General features: G+C 37.1%; 1 protein-coding gene and 1 pseudogene across 1 annotated transcript; one reads left to right on the top strand and one right to left on the bottom strand.

The window, feature by feature from the left end:
* Window positions 1-1442: 1442 nt before the first annotated feature.
* Window positions 1443-7049, bottom strand: LOC143565189 (spliceosome-associated protein 130 A-like). The gene is made up of 4 exons (XM_077052239.1): window positions 4005-7049; window positions 2331-2822; window positions 2112-2252; window positions 1443-1700 (listed from the first exon to the last, which is right to left on the bottom strand). Exons 1-3 carry the CDS (start codon window positions 7011-7013, stop codon window positions 2115-2117), a joined length of 3639 nt encoding a protein of 1212 aa, XP_076908354.1. The 5' UTR covers window positions 7014-7049; the 3' UTR covers window positions 1443-1700; window positions 2112-2114.
* A 5124-nt stretch (window positions 7050-12173) lies between these two features.
* Window positions 12174-13460, top strand: LOC143565178 (dirigent protein 24 pseudogene; annotated as a pseudogene).
* Window positions 13461-13986: the final 526 nt, after the last annotated feature.

Genomic DNA, 13986 nt, shown 5'->3' with positions numbered 1-13986 from the left:
TAAACTACTATACAAAATAAGTTGGATATTGGTCTTTTAAAACTGTTGGTATGAAAAATCTATCATTTAGTAGTTTTCATGTAATATTAAGATGCATTTTTACACTCCAAATACCCATCACCTTCAATTCCTCATCAAACGAGTTCATGCAACGAGATGAAAAGGTCGACCGTCAACAACCCGTTTGTTGTTGATTTGCCTCCACTACCCGATGTAGCATGATCGATATTGCTGCTGCTTAGATTCCCCAATGATGGCGGAGTGTTTTATCCAACCCTCACATTATTTCCTGAATAAATATAAGAGAAAAAAGCATATAATGGCATAAGTAACTGTACGGAAAGAGAGATGGAGTGCAAAGAGATTGGTTACCTGATCTAGAGGCAACAGCCACATCCGTTAACACTTGGCCAGGCTAAAACAGTTATCGAGTTTCACATTATAACTATAGTAGAGAGTAACACTTGTTCGAGTTCCTGACATTTTGGCAACTCGAGACTCTCAACAGTCGTACTAAAGTCTCAACACAAAACATTTTAAACTTAAAGCTAAAATGACAAAAATAAACCCTCAGCGTACATTAGTTTGTATAAGTTTGTCTATAGCCTATAGATCATTACGAACACTTATCTGAACCATCACGATGTCCCTTTAAGGACCTCTAAATTAACCAATACTTAACAACCGCGACGTCCCCTTAGGCCTTGGGTACCTCTAAATTTATGCATACTCTTGTTTTTGGTATATGCTCTTTTATGCCTTGGGTACCTCACATATAACTTTATTAGTAGTTGGCTCAACTATGTAATTGAGTAAAGTTCGGGTTCGGGCTTTGGGCTATGGCCCAACTCTAGTTTGACAGTTCTACTACATGACCATGGTTCTATAACTTCTATTCTACTCTTAAGTCTTAACCGATTGAATTTTGTAAGACTTGATTATCTGATTTGTTGTAAATTGTAATTAGGTGAGACTTATCTAGGTGCTATATTTGCTAAATTGATTTGAGTGCTAATTTGGTGAGATCTAATTTCTTGAAACTCATTTTGAAATTTGGAGAAGCCAAATATTTTGTCGCTTTAGGCCCCAAAGTGTTAACCGTCCATGACTTGCAACCTGCGGACTTGTTTATGACTTACTTACTCTCACTCCTAGGTCCTAGATAGCCCAAAATCCCCCATTGAGTTGCTAACCAGTTTGACGGGTAAGCAAACAGTGAGTTACAGTGTTCACCAGTCAGGAAAAATAATATTTCAAACAAATAAATGTTTTCTGTCACGGTCCCAACACATATAGTCACCTCTGAGTAATATTTTGAGGGGGTTGACGCTGCGTTTGAAATTGACAAAATTACTTGAACATGCTACGACAATACAGCACAATTTACTTGAAACAAATGTGGGTCACTAATGTTAGAAACAAACCTGCCAAGTGCCAACATGTTTCATAAAAATAATTCAAGCAGATGCAAGTTAACTATAACCTTGATTCATAACAAGTAAAAACTACTACAAACTCCAAAACACAGGTGGAAAAATCTCACAACAATCGAGTAAAACTCCATTAAGGAATCTTCGTAATTACAACAATAGAAGAAGAGTCGAAAGTCTAGTGCAATGAAACCTCAATTGTCTAAACTTCTTTCAAGTTCCGTTAGTTAAGCCATGCTTTGGCTCGCACCCATCTAGCCTTAGCATCATCTGCATGCATCAAAAACCCCATAATCAGCTGTAATAAAATAATTTGCAGCATATAGTGTTATAACGCCCTGAATAATAATTAAATAATAATATTAAGACAACTAGCTCTAGCTCGAGCTCAATAAGTGAAACCCAGGGACGTTTATTAAACAAGCTTATTTTAGACTCAAGCTCAATTAAGCTCGATTCAATTCGAGCTTCTAGAAAACCAATCTCGAGTAGCTCACGAGCGGCTTGGCTCATTTACACCCCTACGTAAAACGGCCAAAAAGGACAAATCAATATTTGTAAAAGAAAATGGCACACGTGTACCAGTAACAAGACATATAGTCATAAAGTAGCATATAGTAGAATATAAGCATATATGAAACTGAACATCCAAATAGTCCTTTAACCAAATATGTATTTTACCTTTTAAACAATTTTGTTTCTAACATCTTCCAGCTTCTTGAGTATCTCTGCTGGAGTTCTATCCAACTCATCCGCAATTTTCCTCTGCTGTTCCAACGACAACGTTGGGTACTGTTCACAAAGGTCCCCATCAATGACATCCTGAATAAACAAACCAATATTAGTATATCACATGCTCATCAAACAAGATTAAAAAGAGTTAAAACTTGATATAACTACCTTAACAGGAAAGTAAGCAGATCTAAACGCCATATGATCTCTCCCACACAAAGGCGGATGTTCTTGTCTCATGTGCATCTCCAAATGCGAAAAGAAGTCCACGTCATCACGCGAGCTAAATGCCAATAACGCCCCTAAACTACCCATCACAGTTCCATACATCACACACTCGGTGCCACCTGGAATTAAAGATGCTTTTTGCATACATGTGACAACATCACCGACATGAAACTGAACAATTTCTTCAACCTTGTTCGGTGCCCCGTTAAGTTTCCCTTGCTCCCACTTAATCTTTCCACCAGTTGGATCTTCCTCGATTTCGTCTGATACGTCTTGTGGCAATCGAACGAAGTAAATGTTTCCAAATTTGTCAGCTCCTGCCATGGTGTCGAAGTCCACATGGTATGCTGATGTCAACCATCTTGGAACTGAGTCATCAGCAAATATGTACAGCTGGTTTTCGTCCCGTCTGTACTTGCAGTAGTGAAACGACTATAAAAAAAACAAAGAAAAACACATTAGTAAGAAACCAAACCGATGTTATACAATTTTCAATTTTTGTATTTTGAATGTTAAGCAATTGTATACGAATTTAATGAACAGTGTAACCCAAATAATTTAGGCCCAATCAATTAATCATTAACTAACAAAAAATTTAGGTGAAAATTCATTACTTTCAGCTAACTATTTTTGGCCCAAAATTTTCAAGCCTTAATAGCAAGACAATAAATACCAAAATGAACGTTTACAAAAACTCAAAAACCAAACCATAACCGGACTAACCGACGTAACCAAACAGAAATAACCGAACCCAATACAAAACAGGACTATAAATTTATGTGTTTTAAACCAACTTTTCAGTTCAGTTCAGGCTTTGCTATCAACCAAAACCGAACAGCAGAAACCGGTTTTCTAATAATTTTAAAAAAAGGTAATAAAGGTGTACCCTAAAATTTTAGGTCCAAATATCATCATCATCATCGTACTCAGTATATCCCACCAATAGCAATGCTATGGTAGGGTCTGAGGAGGGTAAGATGTAGACAGCCTTACCTCTATCCCATAGGGATAGAGAGGTTGCTTCCGGTGAGACCCCCGGCTCGATAGTAGTTTTGAATCAAGCCTTGGACATAAGACACATAACACTCAATCATCGGGACACCGGCTGATTGGTGCATGTGCCCTTGTCTTTCGGCTATCAACGCCACCACATGATGCCTGATTAACCTTCCGCCACTTTTAACGTTATTTTCACGTGATTAGTAAAATAACGTCAAAATTAGTGCAATTTTACTTTTTCCCACCCAAGGGTTCACACATATATACATTATATGTGCGCACCGCAAGCAGGGCGTATAGGTCCAAATATGTAATAATCAAACAATTATTAAACACAAATAAAAAAGGCCCACATTAATTATTTTGGGTAATTTTTACTCAGAATTTTCAAGCTCAAGTGGTAAAAAACGAAAAAAAAAACCTGAACCTGAACCAATTGTAAAAAAACAAAAAAAGACAAAGCCGAATGCTTTTCAAAAATCCAAAAACCAAATTTTCAGTTGAGCCTAAAACCAACCCTTGCACAGTTGCACACCCATAACATCTTGACATCTCTACTTAACTGGATATAGAATATATTTATAGCATGAATAATTTAATATAAAAAAAGCATACCTCTTGAATGTCTCCAACATAAATCCGATCACGATACGTATGAATGGAATTGATTGTATTCGGAAACAGCTTATTCTCACACTTTCTAAGCAATTTTCTTTTCCCCAAATCATAAAGCCGAAGAACTGACCCGATTCCCGCCAGCAATTTTCCCTGAAACTGACATAACGCAAGCGGAACCCCATCAACTTGAGTTTTATGCAGAAGCTCAAGCGATTTCCCATCTTTAACAAACCGATAAATATGAATATATCCAGCTGTCAAAGATCTTTTGGGCCAAAACTGAAGACCCTTCGCCGTACCCACAGCTAAAAGTGTACCATACTCTTTATCATGAAAGTTCACAGTACATATACTAAACGCAGCTTCGTTATCTTGAAGCTCTAAAAGACAAGTTGTCTCTGTTGACTTTGGGTCAAGAACCCGTATACAAGAAACCCATTTATCTGACTCGGCTTTTGGGTACCCGTATTGTTCATCGGATAACGGGTTATCTTTATCTTCATCGTCACCACCGTTTTCTATCTCCATTTTACCATTTTCTCCCTGACCAGCAGCCTCAAAACACTCTTTTTTCGCACTTTCACGTAACTCAGCCGGAAACGCACCATGATCGCTTTCAATCGTTACCAAAAGTTTCTTTTTTGGATGAAACACAAATTTTCTTGGAGTGTACCTTAATGGGATAGCGGTTTCGTTAAACGTTTCACCCAATCTTTCAATTGTAAAAACTCTTAGCGCGTCACCAGCAACCGCCACCACACCTTCAGCACACTGGTCAGATGAAAACGAGGCTGCATATTCAAGTGTTTCATATGAAAGTGGTGTTAAAAGAAAGTGACCCTGGTGAACATAACCCAGCCATGGTCTACTCGACAAGCAAAGCATGGCTCTTCTTCCGCGAACCAAAATCGAAAACAATTTGGGAGCACGAAGCCCTAGAAACCGAGACCGCGCATCTGAAAGCTGACCTGTGACCATGTCCACAACGGTCCTGAAAAGCACCCCACTTTGAAGACCCGCGTTTAAAAACAAGCTGGCAGGATGGTCCGCACCGTCTTCACCACCAACAGAAGCTTGAACCTCAAGAAAGAGAAGTGATTCGGGAGGTGAAGAGACACTTTGCAGGCTAAGAACCTGCATACAGTCATCAGGGTCCAAAGATAATATTCGAATAGTCTTATCGTACGATCCAACAGCTAGAAAACGAGACCTTTGTCTTCCGTCAGGTATAGGTGCAATATCCAAGCATGCCACGTCACCAGACATTTCGGTTTTTTCACTTTCCATCAACTGTCCGGTCATATCCACCTCAAAGTATATAAGCTCTCCTCCGCTTAATGCAACCACCACCTGAAGTCGGTTATAACCGACTTTAACAATAGTTCGTTTTCCAGGTGTTCTCCACTCGTTAACACGACCATCTTCACGTATATGTCTAATACCACTCGGATGAACTTGCATTAAAGAATCATCACCTATTAAAGAAACAGCAAGTGACGGTGTGGTATCAAGAAACCCACTGTCACTAACTTCCTCAACAGTTTCTCCAATAGAGAGAACAAGAGTCGCATTTGCAAAAGAAACAACGATAAACGCATCGAATTCGTCATTAGCGTTCTTTTTAACCGTCCAAACCGCACTTGGAACACCAGGAAGCTGTGAAACCGCCATTTCACTGATGGCAAGTCCCGGTCTCAGAATTCTAAGAGACGAACGAGGTCCTCGGCCACAAAGTGTAAAGATTTGAGGCGTTTCTTCTTCAAAATGATTCACAACTTTCATGTCCATAATAGGCATCAAGCTCTCCAATTGGTCAATTCTAACAAGATTTTTCAGCCCACGAGGCTTGAAAAACACTGGCTGAAACCCTTCATCAGTTTCCATTAATGTAGCTGACGATGACTCTACATCAGGATCAGCTCCTATAGCTTGAAACTGATACAACCCATGGTTCCCAAACTCAGAAGCAGCAAACAGAAAACCAGACTTCATAACACACATGGCAGATGTCACCGGCAGGGTATCAAAATACTTGATTTTCAGCTCTGTAACACGCTCGTTATCATGCTCAAGTGTGACTTTAAACACATCACCATACTCCGTCTGCAAAAGAAAGAAAAACATAGATTTCTGTTTATGCACACTAGCCGAGACAATAAGCACCCCACGCTCCGCAGGCAAATCCGCCCTCCTAGGAATCACTGCCCGAACATCCGGATGCCCCTGATTCTTATAAATAACAAAATTCTCCGCACAAACAAGCACCCCACTCGGCCCATCCCCACCACCAGGAACCGTCACCAACATATTCGCCCCATTATCCACCTGCTCCGACCACTTCCTCGACACATGATTAAGCCCCAAATCCAACTCATAAAACGTAAGCTGCTTCTGCGCCTCGCTCGCCGCCTGGCCCGTCGGATCCTGATCCGCCTCCGAATAATCCAACTCAATCGCTGCAAACACCGGATTATCAAAACCACAGTCCACACCAGCGATCGAGTACGTAATCGTGTGCGACTTATGCGCCTCCAGCGGCGAGGAAATCGTTAACCTAGCAGCCGTATCCCTATTCAACACATAAACAAGCTTCTGCTTCTCACAAGCACCAATCATAACCGCACGGCCTTTAGGATCAATAGCTAAATACTGGCCAGGCACAATCCTACGGCTACCGGACTTACCAAACGTCTCCTTATGGACTTGAACAAACACATTCTTCTCCTTACTATACTCTAGAATAATAATACGACCGGAATCAGAACCGACAACGATATAATCCTTTTGAGCACCGGTTAACCTAAACTGAGCTAGAGATCTAATGGCACCGAATACATCTACGGAGAGAATGGTTTGGATCTTACCGTTTTCGTCGGGGCGGAGGAGTTCGAGGACTTTGCCGCGGGCGACGACGAGTTCCTGAGACTTGTTGCCGCCGGAGAAGCTGCCGTTGACGGCGCATACGATGCCGGTGGCTTGCTGGAGAGTGAGGTTGTAGAGATACATGGTTATCGGGTGCTAAAACCCTAGAAATTGAAGAAATGAGGAATTATTAGGGCTTATATTGGAGAGTAATGAAGACGGCTTCGTTTGTGGTGGTTTCGTGGACAATAGGCTAAATAAGCAAAGATTGGAAAATTTATGGCCCAACTCAATATTCAAACCAAAAATTACCCTTAAGCCTCCTTTATTTTCTGTTTTTTATATCTTTTATCATTACCTGTTTTTATTCCTTTGCTTACAACAACTTTCAAAATATATTAAAAAATTATAGAGGATAAACAATAACTTTTCAAATATACAGAAAAATCGCTACTTTTTCTAATATATAAAAACTCTTCACTCACAACACCCTGAATCATTCTCTAAATTATAAAAACACCCCTCACATAATATAAGGGGTTGGATGAGAATAAGTTGTTTTTATAGTATTAGTCCAAGTCGGATTATAATTTGATTAATGTAGTGGGAGAAGGCAAATACTAATAGGTAGGGGTGAGCAAGATAAGGGTCGGACCCTTGAAACCCGGTTACCCGACTTGTAAAACCCTTAATTAGACCCGAAAATGTAATAAGGGTCGGGTTAAGGATATTTAAATTTCACCTTAAAGGGTAAAAGGGTTTCAAGGGTCCGATCCTTTTTCAAACCCTTGACCTGTTTACTAGTTTCTAGATACTATACATTAGATTCGCGATTAATCTGAAACTTAGGAGAGGTTTGTATTTCATATATAATTCATCAGAAATTTCCCAATCACTAAGAAAAGTAAAAATAAAGGGTCGTACTATTGAATGGAAACATATATATAGGAATCACTAAATTGTTCTTTATACGTAATTTGTGAATGTGAATATTATTTGTATCAGTTCAAATGTGTTAGTCCCATTTTGTTTTAGTCTTTTGTATTGTAAATATAAGTATTGGGCTTTAGTTGTTAAAGTTAAATGTATGGGCACAAGGGAAACAATGTTGTAAAGCCCATTGGACATTGGATGTGTTCTACTTCTCATGCATGCTTTCCTGTAAATAGAAAGCATGCCATAAGAAGCAAGAGTTGGATTGTTCATTAATAGAAAACCTTTTGGCAAAAAAACAAATTATCTCTCTAACTTTCTCTCTTCTCATCTCTTGGCTCTCTCTCTCTCTCTCTCTCTCACCTTTCTTTAAACGAAAATAAACTCAAGATCCGAGACCTCTTGGTTGTTTAGTGTGATTTCCACTAGCACTAAGTTAGGTTGATCTAAAGACGTTGTTAGATCCACCCGAATATGAACCTACAAAATGGTTGATAAACTTTTGAAGTTAAACTTCACTATGTTATTAAATGAAAGTATAAATGTTTTAAAATTCATATGTTAAAGTCATATATAAGATATGCAACTAGTAAATAAAGAAAAGAAAATGTGATTACTCCCTTAAAGGGTAAAGGGTTGGACCCTTAAAACCCTTATTTATACCTGACCCTTTTATGATTTAGAGGGTAGGGTCTCGGGTCCACGTTTCTTCCTAAAAGGGTAAAGGGTCCAAGTAGGGTATTAGGTAAAGAGGTCGGGTCTTATCCTTTGAACAGTCATAGTAATAGGTCGGTAAATATAAATAATAAATATAAATAATATAAATAACCAAAGTAAATATATTTTACTTTGGTTTTGTTGTATGTAACTGTTACGTTTTATTTTTATTATTATTCAGTCAATTAAGTTAAGGGGGTTATGGTTTATTTAAATAGTAAGGGGTGTCTAATGTAATTGGTATGACTATTTATTTGGTGTTTATCTATGGAATGAATATCAGAGAATTTGAAATCAATTTCCTTCTATCTTTGAGTCTTTCTTATTCTTTCAGGTTTCTTACCCCATCAGTAACCGGTTATGTTACTTGTAATATCGTTTGATGATTAATAAAATCTTTTTTTAGTGTTTAAAAAAATTAAGGGTTGTTCGGATTTTGATTCACATTTGAAACGTTAGAAATTCGATTCAATTCGAATTCGGTTTTAAAAATTCGAATTCGACTATATTAATCGAATATGAATTTATGATTTATTATTCGATTCGATTCAAAATTCGAATTCAAATTATACATATAGATATATGTATACTAGGCAGGTGCCTGCGCGATGCAGCGAAAAACCCAAATCTTGGTAATCACGTAATAGATTTATGGATATTTATTGTTCTATTTGAAACCATGAAACTGTTTGTTGGTATATGTAGGTAGATTAATAATGCTTATTTAAACTCAATTTATTATCGAAGTACAAACCATATCGTTGGTAATGATTAAGTTTGGTTGATTTCAATTTTCAATTGTTCGGTCTCAAAATACTAATGATTTGGCTCACAGTTTAATCCAAAACCATTAAAAATTTAAAACCTATACATAAAATGTTATTTTTATAACCTAAACAAACTATAGCAATACCATACTCAAATTAAAGATAATACAACGCTCGTTTTTATGGTGTAATTTTTTTTAAAAAAATATTATCGTACGAAAAAGTTAAGACATTTTAAAAATCGTGGGACAAGTTGGGTCGGAAGTGAAATTAAAAAGAGCAGATAGGTAAAAGATAGAGTTGAGATTTGTAAATATTCTTTAAATTTACAAAGTTGATAAAAGTAGGGGGACTAAAATTATAACTATCTTGGTAAAAACATAAAAGACACGTGATATTTGTGTAATTGTGACCATTTTGCTCCTCTTTAAAATTATACTGTGTGTTTAAACGATTGTAAATTTCTTAAAATTCACCGTCTTAATTTGTTCATGACTTCTATATTATATATAGATAGATATAGATAGATATATAATTATTTTTTTATTTGTGTCAAATTCATAAATAATAAATGTCCATTACAAATTAATTAAACTTAATGGGCCATACTTTTGTTTTTTTGTCCATACTAATATGAGTGTTATTTACTTCTTATTTTCAATATTTTGAATTTTAAATTATTTGTACTTTAATTTTGAATTTATTATTATGTGGTATTGTAGCTACTTTAAATTTATATGTTTATTTTGCAATTATAATTATGGTTTTCAAAATTTTGGCATAGGTAAACTTGCATTAGATCGAATTTATTCGAATTAAATTTTTGCAATTTTTCAGATTTTTTTTTTTGAAATTTTTTGCAATTTAAAAGTTATTTTTCTCAATTTATACTAATTTTTTCAATTTTTAAAAAAATATTTTGCAATGTCAAACTGTTTAAAATAAAAAAATAAAAAATAAAAAAACTAGACAACCTGTTATCCAGGTAAAATATATAGAATTGAAAAAAAAAAAACTTTATAACCTGACTGGAACAAAATATTTTATGAGTGACATGATTAAAACAATTTCAAAACTTATAATCACGTATGTGGTAGAAAAAATATGTTTTATTTTCATAATAATAACGGGTTGGCCTTTTTAGAAAAAAAAGGAAAGAAAAGAAACAAAACCGAAATGTAAATCAGGAAGGGGCCTCTTTTAGAATAACAGTGGGTAGCCAGTTAACAGGTAGACGGGTGGAAATATGTAACCCAAACTCAACCAATGTTAATATTCATGTCAAAGATTTCAACCATAACTCATACACACATAAATTCGGGTCAACCCGAACACAACTCATTTAACCAATTTATCAAAATAGAAATTAAAAACAAGATTGATATAATTTAGATTGAATGAGTAATATGAATCTTCTCATTATTAATAAATCTTGAAAATGAATTGAAAATCACAAAGTGTATTTTCAGAAGAATGGAAAACGTAAAAAAACACAAATTAAAATATAAGTATAAAAGGTTTACACAAATTAACGAGTGGTGTTAGTCGACTCATACCCTATATATATATATATATTTGGTCAGGTTCGGGTCTTGTCAACAACTGCCGCCCCTAACGAGACACGTTTATCAATAGATAATGTAGAAATGACAAGATGTGATGTATTTATCATCATCGATATCCGTAAGTGATCTTTGTGATCATCATGTAGGAGTATGGTCAATTGAAGACATCTATACATAAGTTGCAAGGCTAACAATGGTTTGTTTGTTGATCAATTGAAAACGATTTGGGCTCCATTTCTTTTATAGTGACTACTTGGGTCAGTGGTGTGGTCACTTCTTCATCATTCTATATTTTAAATACATATTTATGTTGTTAAGAATACGATAGATGATAATTTCTTACCTTTTGAATTGTTACTAGATCTTGAAATTATTAACATGTGATGTTTAGTTGAATATCAAGTCGGATTTTTGATTTGAGTCAAAAATGGGTTTTGGATGATAGAAATTTCACTAAATACATTTTAATAAGGTATATTGGTTTTTATTAATCCCAAACTATTGTCTTTTGGTTACTACAGGTCTCAATTAACGAATTGGCTGCTGATGGTCCAACTTGTTACGTATTTGTTCTTAATGGTCCGCGACTAACAGAATCCTAACGTCGTTAGTTTTAGGTCGCAGGAAAAACGTTTTTTGCCAGAAAATTCAATTTTTCCCGAAAACTCAACATTTCCGACTCAAACATCTTGGTAAATTTGTATCGGACCTTTAGGAACCTTCTTCTAGTAAAAGCCCCAATTATTGAGGTCGCTGGAAACCCTAGATTTTGCATCGTCGGACCTTTAGGAACCATAGTTCGGTTGATGGTGCTCAAGTGGTGGTAATTGGTAGACGGTGAGTCAATTGGTGGCGGTTGTGATGTTCGGGTGGTGTTTTCTGGCAACAAATTTGACTTTTCCGGCCAAAGACGTATTTCGACGACCTAAACCTAATGGCATTAGGATTCTATTAATCATGGACTATTAGAAACAAATATGTTAAAAGTTGGGACCGTTAGTAGCCAATTTATTAATTGAGACCGACAATGACCAAAATGCAATAGTTGAGATTAATAAAAACCAATTTACTTTTTAATAATCGATCGTAATAAGGAACCAATGCCTAAATATCCTAAATATAAATATAAAACAAGGCAAAATCTACTATGCCTAAATATAAAAAATAAAGTTTGTATAGTATATACAAAATCATGTGATCTCCTCTTTCCGATGAAACAAAACAAAGAAATATTTTGGGCTGTTCAAACACACCAAATATGCAAAATTCAAGGTAGTTGTTTAACCAAACCACCCCACACCAAAACAACTCCATCCATATCATCAACTCCATATTAGATCGTCACTATATATATTCATACGTGCAACAACACTCCTATTCATCATTAACAACATTTCCCATCAACTAAAACAACACCCGAATCCACAACATGATCAAATTATCCACCTCTACCATTCTCAAAGCCACGATTTGCATCATTTTGCTAGTCATTTCTCTAGAATGTTTGAATGCCACACGTGTCCTCCTAGATACAACAAGTGGTGTGACGCCTCTGGCCCCATTGCCAACCAACGAGCCTGACACAAGTGGTCCGGTAGACGAGAATGACACCCCTGTGGAAGATTCAACACCTACGCTACCAAGTGGTCAAATTCCTGCCACTGTAGCACCTGCGCCAGTAGTGGGTCCCACCACTACTAAAGTAGCACCTACTGTTGTAACAACCCCAGTGGCCACCCCAGTCGGTGTGACACCATCTGGAGGGTCAGGTGCCACTCCGACAGGAGGGTCAGGTGCTACTAGTGGTGGTCTTAACGGGGAACACCCAACTTTGAGTTTCTTTATGCATGATGTCCTAGGAGGGTCTCAGCTACAAGTAGGGTGGTTACAGGAATTGTAGCTACTTCAAGCGCTAACCGCAGTCCCATTCTCTACACCAAATAGCCAAGTGTTTCCAGTCACTGGCGGTGTCCCGTTAAACAACATTACTGGCATAGTGACTAACAATAACCTCCCATTCTTAGCCGGTTTCAATGGTAACAACCCGAACAACCCCAATTCAAACACCATTCTCCAAAACACCGGAACAACAACGTTGTCAATGGTGGGAAAAACCTACCATTCGTTGCAGCCGGTCAACTTCCCGCTGGCATAACACTCCAACAACTCATGTTCGGGTCAATCACGGTTATTGACAATGAACTAACCGAAGGGCATGAGCTAGGTACGGGCGTGCTTGGCCGAGGACAAGGTTTCTACCTTTCGAGCTCGTTGGATGGGAGTAGTCACACATTTGCACTCACAACTTTATTTCATGGTAATGATCACGAGGTGGATGATACCATTAGCTTTTTCGGAGTCCTAGGACTGCTTCTGAGATATCGCATATCGCTGTGATTGGTGGGACCGGGAAGTATGAAGAGGCTAAAGGGTATGCAACCATTGAGAGTCTACCTCAAGTGGATCAACACACCACTGATGGTGTTGAGACCATTGTTCATGTCAATGTGTACCTCACGACACCATAGACCATGGCCTTGTGCTAAGTTTGTGTGATGTGATTTAGCTTTGTGGTTGTAGTACTTTCTGCTTTATTTGATGTACCTTGGAGTGGCTTATATTATAATCAAAGGGTGTTAATTATTTTTCTGTTTAGAAACCTTATTATAACATGTGCTATTTAAATAGGTTCACTTTCAAACCATTTTCTAGGGCTGAAATATCGTGTATACACGTACAGGATAAGACATGAACACGAAACATATATTTGTACATATCACGAAAACTTTTTGTGTACTGTTTCCCAGACACAACCGCGAACCTGTTAATTCTAGGTGTACACAATAAGACACGATAGTGGCCAGGGCAGGCTGTGTGTAGTGCCGATCGGATCGTCAGATGGGTTTGGGGGGCCAAAATTTTTTATATATACATTTAAAAATATAAAACTTATAAAATATGATTTATCTTTACAATCTTATTATTATTATTATTATTGGGCTAAAAATTTTTTGTTTATCCATAAACTTTTCACTATGGATGGGCTTTAAAGCCCCTCCACAGTGCCACATCACCGTCACGCCATAGCCACGTATGTTTGCTGTCCCTCTCCATAACGCCCCACTATGGTTTGTT

The sequence above is a fragment of the Bidens hawaiensis genome, unplaced genomic scaffold (genome assembly GCF_021521415.1).
Source record: "Bidens hawaiensis isolate Kalapana, Puna unplaced genomic scaffold, B.hawaiensis_p1.1 tig00022300_1, whole genome shotgun sequence".
Lineage (NCBI taxonomy): Eukaryota > Viridiplantae > Streptophyta > Magnoliopsida > Asterales > Asteraceae > Bidens > Bidens hawaiensis.
Note: the sequence above shows the minus strand (reverse complement) of the source record. Positions and strands in the feature narration are given on the sequence as shown.